This window comes from Phoenix dactylifera, chromosome 1 (genome assembly GCF_009389715.1).
Source record: "Phoenix dactylifera cultivar Barhee BC4 chromosome 1, palm_55x_up_171113_PBpolish2nd_filt_p, whole genome shotgun sequence".
In the NCBI taxonomy this organism is placed as follows: domain Eukaryota; kingdom Viridiplantae; phylum Streptophyta; class Magnoliopsida; order Arecales; family Arecaceae; genus Phoenix; species Phoenix dactylifera.
The window spans coordinates 35370609-35392214 of record NC_052392.1 but is presented as its reverse complement, the minus strand read 5'-3'; the positions used below and the strand labels follow the sequence as shown (position 1 = coordinate 35392214).

Sequence of the window (21606 nt, the reverse complement as noted above, 5' to 3'; positions counted from 1 at the left end):
GGGCACCAACCTCGATAAGCTATTCTCCAAGCTTTAGTACGGATTTGTTCAATTGATTTATGATGGTTCTTTCAGCCCATCTTACATGCTAATATTGTAAGATTAGCTCAATTTGGAAATGGAAAACTCTGGAAGTTGGGTACCAAAGAGTTTAATTTTACCTTAAGATGATTTTAATGATAATAATAGCACTAATTGATAACATTAATGTGGATATTATTACTTAACATTGATATTTAAGCATCTATTCTATTTCTACGTAACCATGATTCGAGTCATTATTTGTAATATTGTTGTTACCGTATTGTTATTTGTTGTTAGCGTTGGGGACATAAGAGGTCCGTTTTAAGGGGGGTGGGGAAGTTGCTTTGCTTTGGGGGACGGGTTCCTTTGATGATGTTGTGTGTTAGAAGGCAACGGAGAATCCGCGTATAGCCAGTATTTGTTGACAGCTGGGCCTCATAATCTTAGGGCTCGATTGGTTTGCGGAAAGTATTTTTTCTCTTAGAAATATGATTCCTAGGAAATAAATTTCTAGGAAGAGGATGCCTAGGAAAGTACTTTTGACATATTTGGTTGACCATGGGAAAGTGACAAATTTCTAAAGTGCTAATGTTTGGTTGGCCATCCACTTTCCTGAAAAAGTTATGTATAATTTCTATTATGCCCTTAATAAAAATTAGGTCTTTAATTCCTCTTTAATACTTCTTTAATGCTGAATGACTTTTTTGGAAAAGAAAAATGGAAAAGAGGATTTGCGAAGATATGCAGATTAGAAGCTAGTATCTCCAGCTTTATGAGAAAGAAGACGAAGAATCGGCGAAAAAATAAAAATAAAGTAATTTCCACCTCATGGGAAAGTAACTTTTTCATGTTTCTCATGGGAAAGACTTTTCCATGAAATGTGGGAATCATATTCCCATGGGAATACAACTTTCTTATCTCTCTCCTTTGAAAACTCCAACCAAATAAGAGGCATCTCATTACTTTTCCGTTGACCACACTTTTCCCCCTTCTTTTCCCGCGAACCAAACGAGCCCTTAGTTGATTTGTTGCCAGTGAGGATGATGTCCTGCGTAAGGACCAATATTTTTCTGTTTCGAATGGTGTCCGCAGGAGCAGCTGAGTACATTTAGGAGCCTTATAGCAAACTTACTAAAGAAGACATTTTTTCTTTCCATTTTATTTTTGAAGCCTTTTTTTGCAGTGAGTCGGCCTAAGGCGAACTCACTAAAAAGGATTTTTCTTTTCGTTTTGTCTTTAAGGCCTTCCCTGTGGTGGGTCTTCTTTGAGTCAGGGCCCTAGACAACCACCTCAGTCGCCTAAAGATTAAGCCGGCCTTAGGTGTTGGTAAATTGTTGTCTTGATCTTTGTGAGGGACCAAGTGGTACAATTTGGTTTGCACCCTCCGGTTTATTGGAGGATTTGAGGCTTGAGCACGTAATGCCTGAACATGATTTTAATGGCCATCATGGACCTAAGATGATTTTGCCCTAGGTCCATCTTATAATTTTTCATTTGTGTGAATGCTTGATAGTACTAGCTATCAGATCAATAGTGTGATGAGATTGTATCTTTCATGCAAAACCATCATTGGATCATCCACTATACAGATCTCCAGACACTTGGAACTTCGTTGTTCATCTATTGGCATAGATCTAGCAGGAGATGATCCAATAATAAATTCATGCGAAGAGAGATGAATTCTTTTATAGAACAACGGTATTAACTTTTTGGAAGAAAAAAAAGCATTATTTTTTTAATTCGTTATATCCCACTCGAGGTAGGAATGCCTTATGGGATAACATGAAGAGGGAACACGAGTTTTCGCTTCACGGGAGACCTCAACTACACCCTAGTCTCGACTAACTTTCTAAACCAAAATAAAATTATATACAGAATCTTATGGACAATATTAATTCATCACATTCAAATATATCCAAAAACAATTGCAAACTGACTTCCCAATACAACTACAATGCATAATAGATGTTGTGTATGGTCTACTTTTCTTTCGATCATCTCACCATCATCTTAAAGTCTCTAGTGAGAAGAACATGTTGTGCTGTCTTGGTTTATGCTAAAAAAGAGAAAAAAGAAAGATATCTTGTGAAGTTTTTCCCATAAATTATGATAGATGTAAAGAAAACATAAATCAATAATTATTCTATAGATTTGAGTGCGTCCAAATTACAAATTATACAAAACATTGTATCAAGAAGATTTGTTCACAGGCTGGATGGTTTCGAAACCAGTCAAATGGCCATGGGCTTGGATTTTAAGCCCAGCGGGCCGGGCCAGTCCAAGCCTATTATTATTCTATAGACTAGTAAAAATTGCAATGTTCATATATATATATATATATATATATATATATATATATATATATATATATATATATATATGTAATGGGTTCATATTTCAACAAGTCCATTAAAAATCTCTAAAGAATGAAACAAATTTAAAATCTTTAAATTTTAAACATGTAAACAAATATGTAAACAAATTTCTATATGTTAACATATTTTAGTTGCAAGAATCCCTAGATGCATATGTAGAACCCTCGTAACTGCAGGACAAAAATCAGCATTTTAATGTCTAAATATCTTACTGTGTCAGCGAGGGCTACTAGTTATTTTGTATATTTTAAAAGCTATGAATATGATGCATCAACCTGAGGGCTGACTTGATTGGTAGATCATATATGATCCATCAGTTGAGCAGCTATTAATTTGTAAAATCATTATGTCAAAATAGTTTATGGAATATGGTTTAGGGGTCAGGATGTTTTGCAATTTTAGCATTCATACTTTTTAAATATATAGTGAAATTAGCTCGACATAAATTCAGCATGACGATGGTGAGATCCTAATTATAATTGGAGCTGATTTAGATCACAACTAGTTGAAAATATTATTAATGAGCGAACTGATCTTGAGAACCTACTCTCTGTGGGAGGCAGGAGATCTCAATTTGTAGGCCCATCTCATTATGTCCTACCTTATTGGATGATGACTAATGAGGTGACTCATGAATAACTTTTTTTTTCTTTTTTCTTTTTGCTACAAGGAAAGATTTATACTAATATGATATGAATACATTCAACAAAATCAAAAAACAATATATCCCATAAAGCCTTAGACAACTGTGCCTCATAGGTCCAAAGGACTCCACCGGAGTGATCAGCCGCAAAGGATGTCATCTAGTCCGCTGCCCCGTTCGTCTTCCAGTAGACCTGCCTCGCCCTGAAGGAGACGCACCCTCTTATCAAGCTCTAGACATCCCACAGCAAGGGATGGCTAAGAATCTCCCTAACTCGAGTATGAATCCAGCCAACCATTACCGTCGAGTCGCCTTCCAATACTCGTTCTATTTTCTGATTCAGGTCTGGATTTACTGAATCTCAAGCCGAGCCGAGCCGAGCCGATCTGTTGTTTTTGGATCGTTTATCTAATTACTCGATCCGAATCCGAATTACCAATTTTGGACCCGCGGGCTGTAGGGTACAATCATTGCTACATAAATATATTTATTTGCAAATAATTTACATTGTTGAAAATAATGGAAAGGCTGTATGATTAAACAGTTTGTAAATTTCACGAGAAGCTCGTAGCCTGACAGCTACCAACGACGGCGTCAGGGTCGAATATTTCCAAAGAAAAAGAAAAGCTTATAATTAATAAAAAGAAAGTGGGTTACAGTTATCCTACACAGTTGATCTACTCTACCTTTACCTCGAGGAATGCACATGGCATTGCAGCCATCACCCAGGAAGAGATGCATTCTGTAGAGCTCCCACTTTTACTATATTTTTTATTTTTTTTGATTTGATAGAATGTATTCAGATTAGAGCTATATAAATTGCCGCTAAAAAGAAAGAAGAATAATAAGAAGGAGAAGTAGAAGAAAAAGAAAGGATGCACGGAGCTCGCAACGGCGGAGAGCGGAAAGTTTGGTGGGGGTTGACACCACCAACGTGCTGCACGCTTCGCGATGTCACCGTAGGAGACACGGTCTCCATTGTTAGTCTCTTTTATAAGGTGGGGTGGGTTTTTTTAGGGACACATTGACCCTTGCGAGGCCCGAGGCTTTTCTTCGTTGCTACCGCGTGGGGGCTGACACCACCAACGTGGCGCACGTTTTGCGATGTCAACGTAGGAGACGCGGTCTTCTTTGCTTCTCTTATATAAGGTGGGGTGGGTTATTTTAGGGAGACCTCGACCCTTTCGCGCCGCGGAGCCCGAGGTATCACTCATCAGAATAACGATGATTTTTAAGATGGGGTATGATCCGATGGACCGGTTTCAAAGTTTTTAGATTTGATCCGAATTATATATAGACCGTTCTGACCCAAATAATTTATTGGATCAAAAATTGGCAACACAACCTAACTTCTTTTTTTATTTTTTGTATTTTAAAGGTTGTCCATCGAAAAATATGCACAGATCATATAGCCTTCTAATGATGCTTGAACTTTTCATTCTTTGTTTGATTATTATTTTGCATTCAGCTCTTATATAATTAGCATTTTATGTTCGGTCTTTGTCTGGTCTTATATCATCCATTAAATAGTTAGTAATGTTATATATATATTTTAAACACAATATTGCGTGAGAGTCTAGATAGCATAGGACTAAATATAAAATGGCCATCAAAATCTCTATTCAAAAAATATAAAAAAGGTCATCAAATTTCAATGAGGGAAATAAAATTTTTAATCATCCAAAATTAAACATAAAATGAGAATTAATTCAAGGGATAAACTTTAAAGATTTTTAAAATATTGAATACCACAATTTTGTGACACTTCACTCTCTTTACATATGGATGGCATCATGTAGCATTTGGTTAAGTCTCAAAAGAAGTGAAGTCCGGATCATGTCACTTATAATTTTTATATTTAGAACCAAACACAATGCTAGTGAAAAAGCAAGAGGAATCTCATACTAGATTTGGCATCCTCATGCCCAAACAATAATAATTGAGATTTTTGTCTCACTATCGTTGTTTGAGATTCTTCTAAATAGAAGGAGAACCTAATCCTAATTGTCTTGACTCACCAAAGTCCACCATACAATTTAAATTTTTGTTAATTTAATAAGATAGCAGAGAGCCTGCTAATGATAGAAATATCAAGACTACTGCCAAACCGTACAAGTTATCTATCAATATGGAGGCCAGAGGGATAACATTTTATTTCTTTTTCTGCTGCAATGAAAGATTCATACTAATCTGATATGAAAACATCTAACAAAATCAAAAAATTACAAGTTTCATAAAATCTTAGGCAACTGCACCTTACAGGTCCAAAAGACTCCACTGAAGTGATCATCCACAAAGAACGTCATCCAATTCGCTGCCACGTTTGCCTCCTAGTAGACATACCTCGCCCCGAAGAAGACGCACACTCTTACCAAGTTTCAAACATCTCGCAAGAAGGGTTGGATGTGAACCTCTCTAACTTGACTCCAAATTCAGCCAACCACTGTAACTGAGTCGCCTTCCAACACTCTTTCAAGTACCATCTTTTACACACTCCATGTATAATCCAGATAGGAATCAGCTTGTTGTCCCCAAGTCCCACTCTTGTGGGAAATACGTGGGATCCTTAAGGCTGCAAATGGGTTGGGTTGGCCCATGACCCAATCCGATCCGACTCTTTAGACCCCATCTGATCCGTTTTCAAGGACTGTAGGATCGGGTCGGAGCTCAAATTGGAACCGTTCTATTTTTTTGTTTTAGGTCTGAATTTATTGAATTTTGAGTCGACCTGATCTGATCTATTGTTTTTTGAATCAATTTTGAATCGTTGATCCAACAACTCAATCCGAATCCGAATCTGAATTATTCATTTTGGGGCCGCAGGGATTATCCATTTTGGACAACAACCGTAACTTACAATTATTGCTATATAAATATATCTATTTGTAAATAATTTATATTATTCAAAATAATGGAAGGCCAAAGAAGAGTATTTTCCGTAGCCAATGTCTGCGTCAGGGCCGCATTTTTTTTTTTTTGTTAAACAAAAAGGAGGGAGGAAGGGACAAGCCAACTCCTGTATAACAGCCTCCATCCCGTCAGAAGAATGTTCGATGCATGCAGAAATGATCGTGTATTGGGCACCCCGGTCGGTTTTTCTTATATCCTTCTCATCCATGGGCCCGACTTATTACCCTTTTGAGCTCCGGCATAGTTACTCTACTGGAGACTATATTTGCAAATAATGTAGCAGTTGATCTACTCCATCTTCACCCCAAGGAATGCACATGGCAGACAGCCTGCTAATGACGGAATGCACATGGCGGACAGCTGTTAATGATAAAAATATGAAGACCGTGCAAGTTGTCTATCAATATGGAGGAACTCAAGCCTAGACGGGCACGAAGCCGTGCTTATATATTACGGATAGATTTCGGAATGACAAACAAAAAAGTAACGAGGCAGGGTGAGGAGGGACGATAACTTCCCCCGAGAGCCAACCGTCCGTACGCGGTTGAGTTCCACTCTTGCTGTAATACCTAACAGTACATTTTGTGTGCGAGCGTGGGCGCGCGCGTGCTCAAATTTGGTGTTCTTTTGTGCAAGGTAATTAACTTTCCAGCACATCAATTAATTTGTCAGTTTGAGATGCTAGACTATTGAATATACCAGGGTCGCTCAAAAGTGCTTGTTTCATATGTAATATCTGGTTTGGTGTCACAGCATTCTTTTCTTTCCTTTTCTTACAACTTCAGCTGAGTTCTTATTTATGATCTTCTGAATGGTACAAAAAACTTACTTAATTATTGATTTTCAGTAAAAATTTGATTTACCTTCTTTGTATAATGATATACATATGTATACATTTAAGGTTTCTTGATATTTTTACTTGTGGATCTAGGTACAGAATAAGCAATACACATTAGTGGATGCTCCGTACGTATATATTTATTTAATGTCCAATACGTATATAGATTTTGAATATAAAACATACATTTGTTATCTAGTGTAGAACAAATAATTCAATAAGAATAGAGTTAGACAAACTTATCTTATTGAGACCAAAATACAAATAATCCAAGGCCCTTTGGATCATTTAATGTGTGTAAATTCATCACCACCAAGCCAGCTCGTCGTGTGTGGATCAAATGCCATGCTTCACCAAAAACAATGATGGTGGATCGTTTTGTGCATAGAAAATCTCTTGACAAATCATTTTCTTCGTATTTTGAACTGTGGAATGAAGAAAAGAGATTCTTTGAGTTTTTTTTTTATTGAAGTTAAGAGGCAAGGGGGAGGGGTGGGAACCGAATTAGCTTCTCCCAACGGGTACGTCGCTCTTTTCCTTCAAATATGAAAAACAAGGGCCCATCATGGGCGCCCAATCCAGACTCGGTATAGCAACATCTAGTAACATCTAAATGTATATGATTTTATAAAACAAGATTTATATGACTTTTCTCGCAAGATCAATATTTATATGGAATAATATTGGTTTCTCTTTCTGCAAAAAGTATCATACCTGATATAAATGCTTGGGCATTCTCTCTGTCAGCCAGCATAATTATTATAGTGTGGCTACAAATTCTGGGCACTTCTCCTTTGAGCGACGCCAAAGGGTTTCTGGATCACGTATGGATGGTTTGCTGAAACACACTGCTTCTAGTTAATGACGTCAGACTATTCATGGATCCACTGTATTCAACTTAATGTCCTAAAGGCATGCCTTGGTCATGATTATCCTGCTTAGCTGTGATTGAAACATGGACATGCAAGTAAACAATCCGAGCATTTTCTGTAATAAAATAACAATGGTCTTTAAAATCCTTTTAAAATAACATGATTATCCTTTTATATACTGCATTATATTGCTTAAGCATATTTTTCTAATCTATGCACATCATCAAAATTGGACATGCTTCTACATTGAATGTTATGATTTCACAAGCTCGGCGAAAAGCCTATATCTTAGTGAAGCAAAATCTTGAAGAAATTTAAGTATTTAATTTCTCCTGTTTTAAATGGAGAATTCTATATTCAGTGTGGTTGCGAGAAAGAAGCAAAGTTGATAAGAATATGTAAAAATTACATTTCTTTTCTTAGTAGTTGTATTAGTTTCATATGGTAAGAAATTCAAGATATCTACTCACTCTCTTTAGGTGCGGTTGTAGTACATGGAAGGTGTAGAGTTTATATCCATTATCAAGTTCAATAATAGAGGTTGAAAATACTAATCAAAATCATTGGATGTATTTCACAATGTCTGAAATACTTGTGTACAAAAATTCATATGCCTCTTACCTACACATCAAATATTCCGAAGTCAATATAAGATATTTGCTCCTAAAATTCTATACATAGGAGGTCTTGAGGTGTAAGAAAGAAACCAATAAAACACACAAAACCATATCTGTATCTACTATTTCAATGAGAAAAGGTTTTATAATCCAACTATTGGTGCTGTTTTCTCCCCACTCTCAAGATAAGGTTGACGGAAAAATAAACCAATGGAGTCGGTTGGATGAATTCTTGTATTTTCGATTGGTGGCTGCAGGGCCTTTTCAAAGTTACAACTGAATTCTTGTATTTTTTTTCCTAACTACTGGATGCTATCTCGTTTCAGCATTAACACCTGTCCCTACTTCATTCACCTACTGATAGTTGCTATGGCTGGTTTTAACCGTTTACTCTATTTTCCATGCTTTGATCTCTTAGCAACTGCTTCTACATCTCACATCTTGCCTCCAAGGCTTCATCTTGTTAGGGTGATATCCAACATGCCATACTTATAATTGGCCTGCACCTTCTACCTCTGGAACTCAACTTGAGCCTTGGGCAACACTCAGTCTCGTTCGACTAATTCCTCTTGGTCATGGCTCTATCTATCTTTTATTTTCTATGCGAGAGATGATTCAAATTTCATTTCTTTATTTTTACTTATTTTATTTTACTTTCCAGGTTTCAGGATTTATCTTTTATTTATTTATTTTTAAATTATGGGCAAATATTGTCAACTTTCTTTTTGTTTTTAAGTGCTGGCTTTCTAGTGAGTTTCTCTTGGAGTTCTTGGATCATGTATGTGATATGATTTTGAACGAACCATAGAAAATCCTCGTTCCTAGTATATGCCTAGATATCTTAAATTTGAAATTTTTGCTTGTCTGTGCGTGAGAAATAATTAAATCCTAGAAATTTTTTTCCTACCATCACTTACATAATTTAAATACACAAGGCATCTTGTCAAATTTGTTCGGCCCATGTTCGAGATATTATATAATAAAAGTAGCTTGCTCGCGGCAACTGGGTGATTTTCTCATGAGAAATTAATTATTTTAATTTTTGTACTAAATGTCTGTTAGATAATTTTTTTTAGAAATTATAGTACCTTACTTGGTCAGGAACTTTATAAATCAGATTGTAACATAGACAAGGAATCTCTTGACGGCATGTCGTTGAGTCATATGATAAATTTTAAACATAAAATGAGAATCAATTCTAGATATATATATAAAGTTTAACAACTTTGAAAATATATCACAATTTTGTAACACTCTAGTCTTCTTACATAAGGCATCATCTATCATTTGGTTAAGTCTCCAAATAAGTAAAATCTAGATCATGTTGGTCATAATTTTTATGTTAGGAACAAATCAAACTATTAGTGAAAGAATAAGAGAAGATTAGACTTGATTTGATATCCTCATGCCGTAATAATAAATAAGCTGAGCACATTTTTGATTCCCCTAAATGGAAGGAGAATTCGATCTTTTTGACTTATCCAAATCCACCGTATAACTTAATATTCTTATTTTTTTTAAAAATATTCAATATTTGAAGCCTAAATTTGCTGAAAGGCGAGCTCCTACAGTGAGGTGCCAACCAATAAATATAACTGAGATTAAAAATTCTTTCAGCTTGATAAGATCGTGGAGGGTCTCCTAAAGATAGAAATAGCAAAGCAACTGCCAACCAACGGCAAGTTTGCCATCAATATGGAGCCAAGTGGAACTGTTTTTTCCCATCACTTTCCCCCATTAACTTCGATGGAGCCTCCGAGTCCTTTTAGCGACATGAGAAGACCATCTTTTCGTGAAGCAATGCGGCCCCACTCTGTAGTTGGCAAAAAGTCAAGCCGAGACGGGTGCCAAGCTATATTTATATATATTACCAATAAATCTCGAATCAGAAACAAAGAGATTTGGAAGTGACGAGAAAGGCCTAGGAAAGAGATTCCTCAGAGTGGTGATATTCTTTGCTTGCTCTAGATCTAGTTTTTTTAATTAAAAATTACTTTTCAAAATATTCTAAGGTATTTGTTAATTTGCTTGGCTCATATCAAGAAATATAACAAAAGCGACAGAAACTAAGAAATTTATCCTTGCAAATCAGTTATTTTATTTTTAAATTATAAATATCTCTTTTATTTCTAAATCCTTTTTTTTCAAGAAGTTATATCAATGTTGCTTATTCATTATCAATGTCTCCCTGTACTCATTAGGTCGTGGCATGGGTCTCTAAGGCAGGACAGTGGATGAAGTCTGCCCCGGCCCCACATCGGCCTTTCATTGCGATACAAGTCTTTCTGACTGGTTCCCAGCACCGGAAATGGAGTTGCAGCCCTTACTGCCATCACGAGCATCCAGCACTGGTACCGCCATAGTGGCTTGCTCTAGATCTGTTTTTTTTTAATTAAAAAACATTTTTTAAAATATTCTAAGGTGTTTGTTAATTTGCTTGGCTCATATTCAAGAAATATAACAAAAGCAACTTTCTTGCAGAAACTAAGAAATTTATCCTTGCAAATCAGTTATTTTATTTTTGAATTATAAATGTCTCTTTTATTTCTAAATAATTTCTTTTCTAGAAGTTATATCAATGTTGCTTGTTCAATATCAATGCCTCCCTGTATATCATCAGGTCGTGAAAATGATCCCGAAGGCAGGACAGTGAACATACGATTGCCATCCGATAGGCCCAAAGCGCCACCCGATAGGCCCAAAGCGACACCCAGAAGTGGTACACCAGTTTCTCCTTGAAGTTTTAGTACCTCTACCTCTTCCACCGTTGGCTGGTTCCCGCCACGGAAAGCAAATATCTTCACCAACGTATTAACCACTAATTACAAAATCGTCGAGGATGAATTATCTCACATTTAATCTATATTTAGATATCCACTATAGATTAAGATGCGGTGTAAACAACAACTATCGAATACATTATTTGAATCCTTTTATAACTATATATATATATATATATATATATATATATATATATATATATATATATATATATATATATATATATATATATATATATATATATATATATAGCAATTAATGACTGAAATTTGTTGTGGTTGGCATTTTTCCTCGAGTCCGGCACAGCTTTTTTGGGGCACATAGCTTTTGTTTTTATATTGAATTTGTTGGCATGTGAAGTTGTTTCATGATTATCAAACATATTATCATATTCTCAACATAATTCTTAAATATTATGTTTTACTAATTAGAAGTTAGCACACTTGATGATATGATGTAAATTTTTTACATTCTATTTATCTTTATTTTCTGCATGAGAGATAATTCAAATTTTATTCCTCTATTCTTACTTATTGCATTTTGCTTTCTAGGTTTCTGGATTTATCTGTCATTTATCTTTTCCAAATTGTGGTCAAATATTGTCAACTTTTTTATTTTTAAATGGTTGCTTTCTAATAATTTCTCTTACAATTTTTGGATCATGGATGCGATATGGTTTTGAACGAACCATAGAAAATCCTTATTCCTAATTTTTGAAATTTTTGCTTATTTCTGCATGAGAAATAATTAAATCTTAGAGAATACCTGCATACCGTCACTTGCATAATTTAAATACAAAAGGCATCCTGTCAAATCTGTAGGGCCCATGTTCAAGATATTGTATAATAAAAGTAGCTTGCTCGCAACAACTGGAAATTTTTGCATGAAAAATCAATTATTTTAATCTTTGAACTAAATGTTTGTTAGATAATTTCTCTTAGAAGTTATAGTAACTTGGTCATGTACTCTATAAATCAGGTCGCAACATGGACAAAGAATCGGACGAGGAATCCCTCGTTTCAACCAACGACGATGTGTGGATCAATTTAGTTAGACGTACAGTAAATTTAGCAGAATGTATGGACCATCTCGAGGGACGATGCACCATCTTCAAGGTCCCCGAGCACATCCGACAGTTGGATCCTAAAGCATACGAACCAGCGATTGCTTTCCTCGGACCTTTTCACCACAACAGCCACGGGAGTTCCTCCATGAACTACCACAAGTTGCGGTGTGTCCGGCACCTTCTATCGCGTCACCGAAGCCCGGAGCATGCAAGTCAATTGTTGAACCTGTGCTTGTTCGAGTTGAAGCAACAGGATGAGAAGGTCCGGAGCTGCTACTCTCAGGAATTCTCCGCACTGAATGCCTCAGATATGGCATTGATCATGTTGCTTGATGGGTGCTTCATCATTTATCTCATGCTAAAAATGTGTCCCAGGATGGAATCATTGAAGCCAAGAAGGAGACTAGATAATATGAGGGAGACGAGGGAAGGGGAGGTTGCTTTAAATATCGGCGAGAAGGATGAACAGCTTGAGGGCCCAACTGTGGCAGGGCTGTTCACTATTAGTTTAGTGGTTTTTGATCTGCTAAAGCTTGAGAACCAAATTCCTTTCTTCGTCATCCAATTGCTATTTGATCATCTCAAAGCATACAAGGATGGACAGATTAATCTTGTTGACCTTGCTCTCCAGCTTTTCAAGAGCATCCATCCCGAGGAATCCGAATCATTCAAGAAGTCCAAGAAGAAGTCCCCCGGTGAATACCATCATCTGCTCCATCTATTTTATTCATCTCGGATCCCTTCAGAAAAGCCAGCGGAGTATACATCTGCACCAGGGGAAGTTGCTCCTTCACAAGGGTCTCCGACATCTGCACCGACTTCACGAGGGTCTTCGACATCTGCACCCAAGTGGATTCCTAGTGCGACGAAGCTCGACAGGGCTGGGGTGAAGTTCGAGGGGAAGGAACAAGCAGACAGTTTCTTGAACATCAAATTCCAGATAAGGAGTGGGATTAGGAGTGGGCGGATGGAGATACCACCACTGCAAATCCATGACTATACCCGTCCTCTCTTCCGAAACCTCATAGCTTTCGAACAGTGCTATTTCGACACTGAGATGTACATTACGATATACGCACTCTTTATGGACTGCATCATCGACCAGGCTGGGGACGTGCGGTTGCTCCACTTGGAAGGCATACTGGAACATAAGCTAAACAATGAACAAGCAGTGGCAGAACTCTTCAATCAGCTGGGCAGTCAGCTACACTATGCTTGGGAAAAGAACTACCTTGCAAATGAGATTGAGGTAGTAAACAGCTTTTATGAAGTCAAATGGCCCGAATGGTTTGCTGATTTGAGGCGAGACTATTTTGGCAACCCATGGGCTACAATTTCAGTGTTGGCAGCGGCCCTTCTTCTCTTGCTGACCGTCGTGCAGACAGTATTTTCCGTATTGTCCTATGTTCACTCTCCATCTACAAAGTTAAAATAGGCGACAGATATTATGGAAGGGTGAGTGGATAAGAAAGGATTCCCTCCAAACATGGATACTGGAGAATTTCATTTATCTGGGGAGCATAGAAACTAGACGGTTAACTGTGGTTGTTAGGTAGTATTGATAAATGTGGTTGGCTATGCTGTTGACCTCATAAAAAATAATTTGCTTGGACAGATCATTGTTGGTTTGTAATTTTCTTCGAAGTTAGCTATTGGATCTAATGTTGTTGTGTCACGCCCCAAATCAAACATCTGGGCCCGAGCACGTAACACGGCCGCATGAGCCCTAGAGCGATGCCTTAGAGATCATGCAAGGCCTAAGATGAACAAATATCCAATAACTTAACAGTGAATAGCCAAATAATCCAAATAAATAAATCCATCATATTCAAATAATCCAACCGCTTCAGTTACAAAATCTTCAAATATTTCTCGGTATCAGAATACAAACTAACTCATAACTTTAATACTCGGACTCTATGTCCAACCCATCAGAAACTATGCAGCCTGCGACTCTGAAAGAGAAGAGGTGGTGTGAGTTTTACAACAAATAAGAATCCCACACACTCACACCAATATAAATATAATAAATTTAAAATAAATATTAACTACAAACCTCATCAAAATGCAGACAAAATCATAAAGCCTTATACCAATTATTCAACATAGCTCGATAAAATCTATATAAATATGCATCCATAGATGTATATCGTCAAACATATATCCCGTTCCAGAAAATACTAAAGATATTATCATGCAGTGGTTTTATACTTTCAATCTTCTATTTTTATCCAGATTTTCCATCAACCAATTATCTTTTTGATTTGGACTATTCATGGTCACGCTTCGGCCCGTGACTAGCAAACCAAAATATCCACACTTCGGCCTGTGGTGGCAAACCAAAATATCCATGCTTCGGCCTATAGTGACAAACCAAGATAACAGCACTTCGGTTCACAGTGGCAAACCAAGAGAACTGCATTTCGGCCTGCAGTGGCAAAACAGAATATCCGCACTTCGGCCTGCCGTGGCAAACTAGAATATCCGTGCTTCAGCTCGCCGTGGCAATCCAAGATAAATACGCTTTGGCCCGCAATGGCAAACCAATGTGTCACGATTCAGCTCATGAGAGGCAATCCATAATATGTCTAATCCAAATTCTTTTGTTTATTAATAAAATTATTCAATTTCATCCATACCAAAAAAAAGTATAATTTTATATTATATTTTATGCCTAAATTCCAAAATAATCAGCATTATATTCCAACAACCAAAACCATAATTCAAGCAGCCATAATCATCGATATTTGATATCTCCTTATATTAACGAAATATATATGTTAGAAATCATTAAGCAATCACACCAAAATGATGCAAACCCTAAAACCATCAACATATATTACAATATATATTATTTATAAAGGTGATTGTGCACAGGACTTCTTACCTCTACCGATGATCGACTAAATACAACGATCTATGAGTGAGGTGCAGAGTAGCACCCCAATCAATTGGCGCAGATGACTCTCCCTCTAAAGGTTCGAACTCAATGATCAAAAGAAAATCAAACAGCGACCACCAGGGGTCCATCACAAGATCTGTCGAGTCCTTACTACCACCTAGCCGGGTCAACTAGAGAGAGACACCATGAGAGAAAAAAAAAGTAAGAAGGAAAAGAGAGAAATTAGAGAGAAATAGAGAGAGGAGAGAAAGAGAGAGAAAAGAGAGAAGAGGGGAGAAGAGAGAGGTAAGAGAGAGAAACCTCTCTCTTCTCCCTCTCTTCATGAACAGCGAAGTCATCTTCTCCTTCTCTTTTTCCTTTTCCCCATTTCCCCCCATAGATCTAATGGCGTGCAGCCAAGGTGGCCCAGCCCCCACTCGATGGAAGCCATATGTGGCCACAGACCCGGCCAAACTCGGCGGCCGGTGGCAGTGGAATCGCAGAAGAAGAAGATGAAAACAGGGCACCCTCGTTTCAGACGATTTTTTGGCGATTCGCCAACTCAAATCGAAGTGAATCACGACTAAAAGACTTGGAGAAGAAAAGAAGAGGAATGGATTTGGTCATACCTCAATCCGACGAAGATCCGACGACTCTTTCTGGTGAAAATCAGAGGAGAAAACTCGGAATAAAAAAAATTTGGGATCGGCGGCTTGTTTTGAGGGATTTGCGATGGTTCAACGGAGGAGAAGAAGCCCTTTTGTAGATGAAATCCCTAGGTCCTCATCGGAGTCCAACAGCTTTCGAGTCCCGGGTTCCTTGCCGGACTTGGGGAGGAAGAAGACTCTCATTGGGAGTCTTCCTCCCGGACTCACATGCCGGGCGCACATTGTGGCCCAAATGGCCAGCCCTGTCCTCTCCCAGGCCGGCCCAGGCCCATTTTAAAACAGGTCCTTACGGGTTGTGTCAAGATTTCAGCGCATGGAATTGAAATTAAATTCTGTTCTTGGTTACCCTGCATCCAGTTAAGTTTCATCTTGATATTTTAAACACATTTTACTCAAGAACACTTATTGACAATATATTTGTTTAATGGGCATTGTGCACAGCATCTATGATTTTGCCTCATTTGTCCCTCTAATATTTAGAAACATAGTTTTCTAGAAATTGTAGCATTGTGGATTTTTTACATTTCCTTTAAAAGTTGTGTCGAACAAGTTTTGGACAGTCACAACATAATGAATGAAATGAGGAGCACTTCATTGAGTAAAGTAAGCAACAGGTGTTCCAAGACCAAGCCCTAAAAACTCCTTGACAGCATGTGTTGACTTATTTACGGATTTATGTCATATAAACTTTTTTTTATCGAGTTCTGCGATCATAAATCTTCAAAATGTTTTGCCTAGTGCAAGGATTGAATGTCCATGAGAAAGAATGCAGGCTCTTGGACTTATCTTACAAGAATAAATCAAAATGACTGAAGCTTCGTTTAGATGTATTTAATTTCAAAATAGCCAGCTGCAAGGACAGCTCCCAACTCTGCCAATACTCGAAAAATGCAGCTATTTCTTTCAGTTTTGTAACGACACCAATGCTCTGTTTTGGAAAAGATAGATGGATATTAGAGAATGCACTTGCTGATTGTATCCAAAAAACTGTTACCATTGCATCAGCTTAGGACGCAATTGTGAGTTTTAAGGTCTGTTTTGGTCTCTCTCTTTCTCCTTGGTACGACTTCTAAGTGGCATGTCATGAGGTCTCTATCTCAACATTCCCTCTAACTAATTTGATTTCACCGGTACTTTTCTCTCGCTCTGTATCCGCCCTCGCATACAGCCTTCCTCATGTCTAATCCTAGCTCCACTAAAATAAGAATTTTTCTTATAACATCTTATTTGAATGCCAAATCCTTAACATGTATTGACTTAATTTTGATGCCCCATATTTTGGGTGACATATTTTCTTTAAAAAAACGAAATAACTTTCTAATTTATAGTTTTTCTGTTTTTCTTTATTTTGGGTGACATATTATACTTTCTAATTTATAGTTTTTCTGTTTTTCTTTATTTTGGATTAGACCCAATTCTAGACTCCATTTGGTCCTGACTTAAATGCATACTAATCTATTTTTCTATTTTTCTTTATTTTTCTAGGCATGTGCTGTATTTGGGATATGTTGTGTTAGTTAATTCCATGCATTGCTCTGCCAATTATTGTCCTAAATACAAGAGACTAGATCTGAGGGATCATTTGGCTGGCAATCTGTACTATTTTTCTCTATTTATCCTTGTTCAATATATTAAATTAGCTGTTCCTATTTGGTACTAATTTTTTCCTTTTTTTAAAAAAATAAAATAAAATCAATACAGAAAATATATTTGGTTATCTTGTTTTTATTTTTTAAAAACAAATGGTTTCTGGATCACACTGTATTATACTGAATGTCCCAAAGGCATGCCTTGGTCATGATTATCCTGCTTAGCTGTGATTGAAACATGGACATGCAAGTAAGCAATCCGAGCATTTTCTGTAATACAATAGCAATGGTCTTTAAAAGATGTTTGTCTCTTTTTTTTTTTTAAGCCAAATGGTTTCTGGATCACACTGTATTATACTGAATGTCCCAAAGGCATGCCTTGGTCATGATTATCCTGCTTAGCTGTGATTGAAACATGGACATGCAAGTAAGCAATCCGAGCATTTTCTGTAATACAATAGCAATGGTCTTTAAAAGATGTTTGTCTCTTTTTTTTTTTTAAGCCAAATGGTTTCTGGATCACACTGTATTATACTGAATGTCCCAAAGGCATGCCTTGGTCATGATTATCCTGCTTAGCTGTGATTGAAACATGGACATGCAAGTAAGCAATCCGAGCATTTTCTGTAATACAATAGCAATGGTCTTTAAAAGATGTTTGTCTCTTTTTTTTTTTTTAAGCATAAATGGAGTAAGCCGGATGCTTCCCCAGTCATATTTATTAAAATAAAGAGTACAAATAAGAATACATGGTAAAATTAGGGGTTTATATATGGAGAAGATATTAAAGAAGAGAAGTGCTACTAGTAGTCCTACTGTCACTACCAGGATAGATTTTTTCTATGTTATTCTATCGGACTACTGCTACGACGACGATGATACTCCATAGGCTTTTTCGTCCCGTGATGACAACCATCCTTTAAAGGAACATCTTTTGATGGACGTTTGCTGTCACAAGACCAAAAAGCCTATGTAGAATAACCGAAGAAGAAATCTACCCTCGAGAGGATTGGATATTTATTCCAGTTGTCGAAATTTGATTTGGATATCCTTTTATTTATTGCATTATTGCTTAAGCATATTTTTCTAATCTATGTACATCATCAAATTTGGACATGCTTTTATATTGAATGTTATGATTTCACAAGCTTGGCGAAAAACCTATATCTTAGTGAAGCAAAATCTTGAAGAAATTTAAGTATTTAATTTCTTCAGTTTTAAATGGAGAATTCTATATTCAGTATGGTTGTGAGAAAGAAGCAAAGTTGATAAGAATATGTAAATATTACATGTCTTTTCTTAATAGTCGTATTAGTTTCATATGGTAAAAAGTTTAGAATATCAACTCACTCTCTTAAGGTGCAGTTGTAGTAAATGAAAGGTGTAGAGTTTAGATCCATTATCAAGTTCAATGATAGAGGTTGAAAATACTAATCGAAATCATTGGATGTATTTTATAAGGTCTAAAATACTTGCGTACAAAATTCTTACGCCTCATACCTACACATCAAAGATTCGAAAGTCAATATAAGATATCCACTCCTAAAATTCTATATATAGGACGTCAAAGGAGCCTCCAAAACACATAAAACTATATCTGTATCTACTATTTCAATGAGAAAAGATTTTATAATCAACTATTGGTGCTCTTTTCTCCCCACTCTCAAGATAAGGCAGACAGAAAAATAAACCAATGGACTCGGTTGGATGAACGCACATGCATGCCATTATTATTTGAATAGGATAAAAAATAGATGACAGTGGGTTCTATTGTCTTGACCTTCAATAATTTTTGCTACCGAGGTTCCACCTTCTCGAGGAAGTGCTGATAAGGATCTACAAGAAATGAACTATTGCCTAGTAATAAAAAGGCTAAGGATATTTTGAAAGAAAAATTGATAAAAAAAACTTGGTAATCAATTCGATTGGTGGTTGCAGGGCCCTTTCAGAGTTACAATTGAACACATATATATATTTTTCCTAACTACTGGATAGCTATCTCTTTTCAGCATTAACACCTGTCCCTACTCATCCACCTTTTGATAGTTGCTATAGCTGGTTTTACCCTTTTACTCAATTTTCCATGTTTTAATCTGTTAGCAACTGCTTCTGCATCTCACATCTTGCTCCGAGGCTTCATCCGTTAGGGTGATGTCTTAACATAACGCACGATTGACTCTGACATGCCATACTTATAAACGGCCTATACCTTCTACCTCTGGAACTCGACCTGAGGCTCGGGTAACACTCGGTCTATCTTGTGCAGTACCTAGTGGGGACTTGATCAGCCTAATATTATTATTCAAATCTTAACTCTTGTTATGTATCCCTATCATATCAGATCTATATCTATATCCTAGTTCGTGGCTTCCACATGTGTTTCGTTCAATTTGAGTTGACTCTCCAAAGCAATTTCTCATTATTTTTTAGTCTCTTATAATGCCATGTGGCCATCATCTAACTAGCCTTTAGACCCTCACTATAGGTTGGAATGTGGTATAAACACTAACTATCAAATACCTTACTTGAATCCTCCAGTAATTAAACTTTATATTTTAAATAGTGAGTGAAATTTGCCATGGCTGAATTTTTTTCTCCAATATCACAAGGGGCATAACTTTTTTGGGGCACATAGCTTTTTTTATAATTTATGGGCCAGGTAAAGCTGGAAAGGCTGACTTTTGAGTTTCTCCAATAAAAGATAGCCCTCATAAATTTAAAAAAATAAAAAGCCCCCAAAAATAATAATTTCATGATTATCATACATATCATCTTATTCTCAACATAATTCTTAAATGTTATTTTTTATTAACTAGGAAGTTGGCACTTATGATGATATGTTGTAAATTCTTTATAACAGTTTATCTCTTATTTTCTATGTGAGAGATAATTCGAATTTTATTTCTTTATTTTTACTTATTTCATTTTACTTTTTAGGTTTCAAGATTTATCTTCTATTTATTTTTTTCAAATTGTGGTCAAATATTGTCAACTTTCTTTTTGTTTTTTAGTGCTTGCTTTCTAGCGAGTTTCTCTTGGAGTTCTTGGATCATGTAAGTGATATGGTTTTTGAATGAACCGCATGCCTAAATCTCTTAATTATGAAATTTTTGCTTGTTTGTGCATGAGAAATAATTAAATCCCAGGGATTACTTTCCTACCATCACTGCATAATTTAAATACACAAGGCATCTTGTCAAATTTGTTCAGCCCATGTTCAAGATACTATATAATAAAAGTAGCTTGCCCGCAGCAACTGAGGAATTTCTCATGAAAATTCAATTATTTTAATTTTTGAACTAAATGTCTGTTAGATAATTTTTCTTAAGATTATAGTACCTTACTCAGCCAAGAACTTTATAAATCAGGTTGTAACAAAGATGAGGAATCCCTTGACGGCATGTCGCCAAGAGATATGATAAATTTTAAACATAAAATGAGAATTAATTCTAAATATATGTAAGGTTTAACAATTTTTAAAACATATCACAGTCTTCTGACACTTCAGTATTCATAAATATGGCATCATCTATCATCTGGTTGTCTTCAAAGAAGTGGAATCTAGATCATGTCGGTCATAACTTTTATGTTAGGAACCAATCAAACTTCTAGTGAAAGAATAAAAAGAAGTTTAGACTTGATTTGATATCCTCATGCCCAAATAATAATTAATAATTTAGATTTTTCTCTTGTGTCAGTGCTGAGCATATTTGAGATTCTCCAAGATGATGGAAGGAGAATCCAATTTTAATTGTTTTGACTTATCCAAATCCACCGTATAACTTAAGATCCTTTTTTTTTTAATTTTTTTTTTTTTCAATATTTGAAGCCTTAATTTAGTGAAAGGCAAGCACCTAGAGTGACGTGCCAACCACTAAATGTAACTGAGATTTAAAATTCTATCAGCTTGATGAGATCGTGGAGGGTCTGCCAATGATAAAAATATCAAGGCATACTGCCAACCAACGACAAGTTTGTCATCAATATGAGCCAAGTGGAATTGTTTTTTCCTACTACTTTCACCCATTAACTGCTATGGAGCCTCCAAGTCCTTTTAGCGACCTGAGAAGATAAAAAGTCAAGCCCAGACTGATGCCAAGCTATATTTATATATATTACAGATAAATCTCGAATCAGAAACAAAGAGAATTGGAAGTGACAAGGCAGGACTAGGAAAGAGATTCCACGGAGCGGTGATAACCTTTGCTTGCTCTAGATTTAGGTTTTTTAATTAAAAAATATTTTTTAAAATATTCTAAGGTATTTGTTAATTTTCTTGGCTCATATTCAAGAAATATAACAAAAGCAACTTTCTTGAAGAAACTAAGAAATTTATCCTTGC

General features: G+C 36.3%; 1 protein-coding gene and 1 long non-coding RNA gene across 3 annotated transcripts; one reads left to right on the top strand and one right to left on the bottom strand.

Annotated features, from left to right (window-relative positions):
- Positions 1 to 6444: 6444 nt before the first annotated feature.
- LOC103698080 (UPF0481 protein At3g47200-like) lies at positions 6445 to 13801 on the top strand. The gene is made up of 4 exons (XM_039132892.1): positions 6445 to 6588; positions 10481 to 10630; positions 10900 to 10998; positions 12039 to 13801. Exons 2-4 carry the CDS (start codon positions 10588 to 10590, stop codon positions 13559 to 13561), a joined length of 1665 nt encoding a protein of 554 aa, XP_038988820.1. The 5' UTR covers positions 6445 to 6588; positions 10481 to 10587; the 3' UTR covers positions 13562 to 13801.
- Positions 13802 to 13927: 126 nt separating this feature from the next.
- LOC120112888 lies at positions 13928 to 16359 on the bottom strand. Of its 2 annotated transcripts, XR_005514529.1 has the most exons (3): positions 15637 to 16359; positions 15014 to 15198; positions 13928 to 14081 (listed from the first exon to the last, which is right to left on the bottom strand). It is a non-coding gene; the product is annotated as an uncharacterized LOC120112888 (long non-coding RNA). The 2 variants fall into 2 exon arrangements; XR_005514528.1 differs by lacking the exon at positions 15014 to 15198 and having other exon boundaries at positions 15637 to 16353.
- Between the last annotated feature and the right edge of the window lie 5247 nt (positions 16360 to 21606).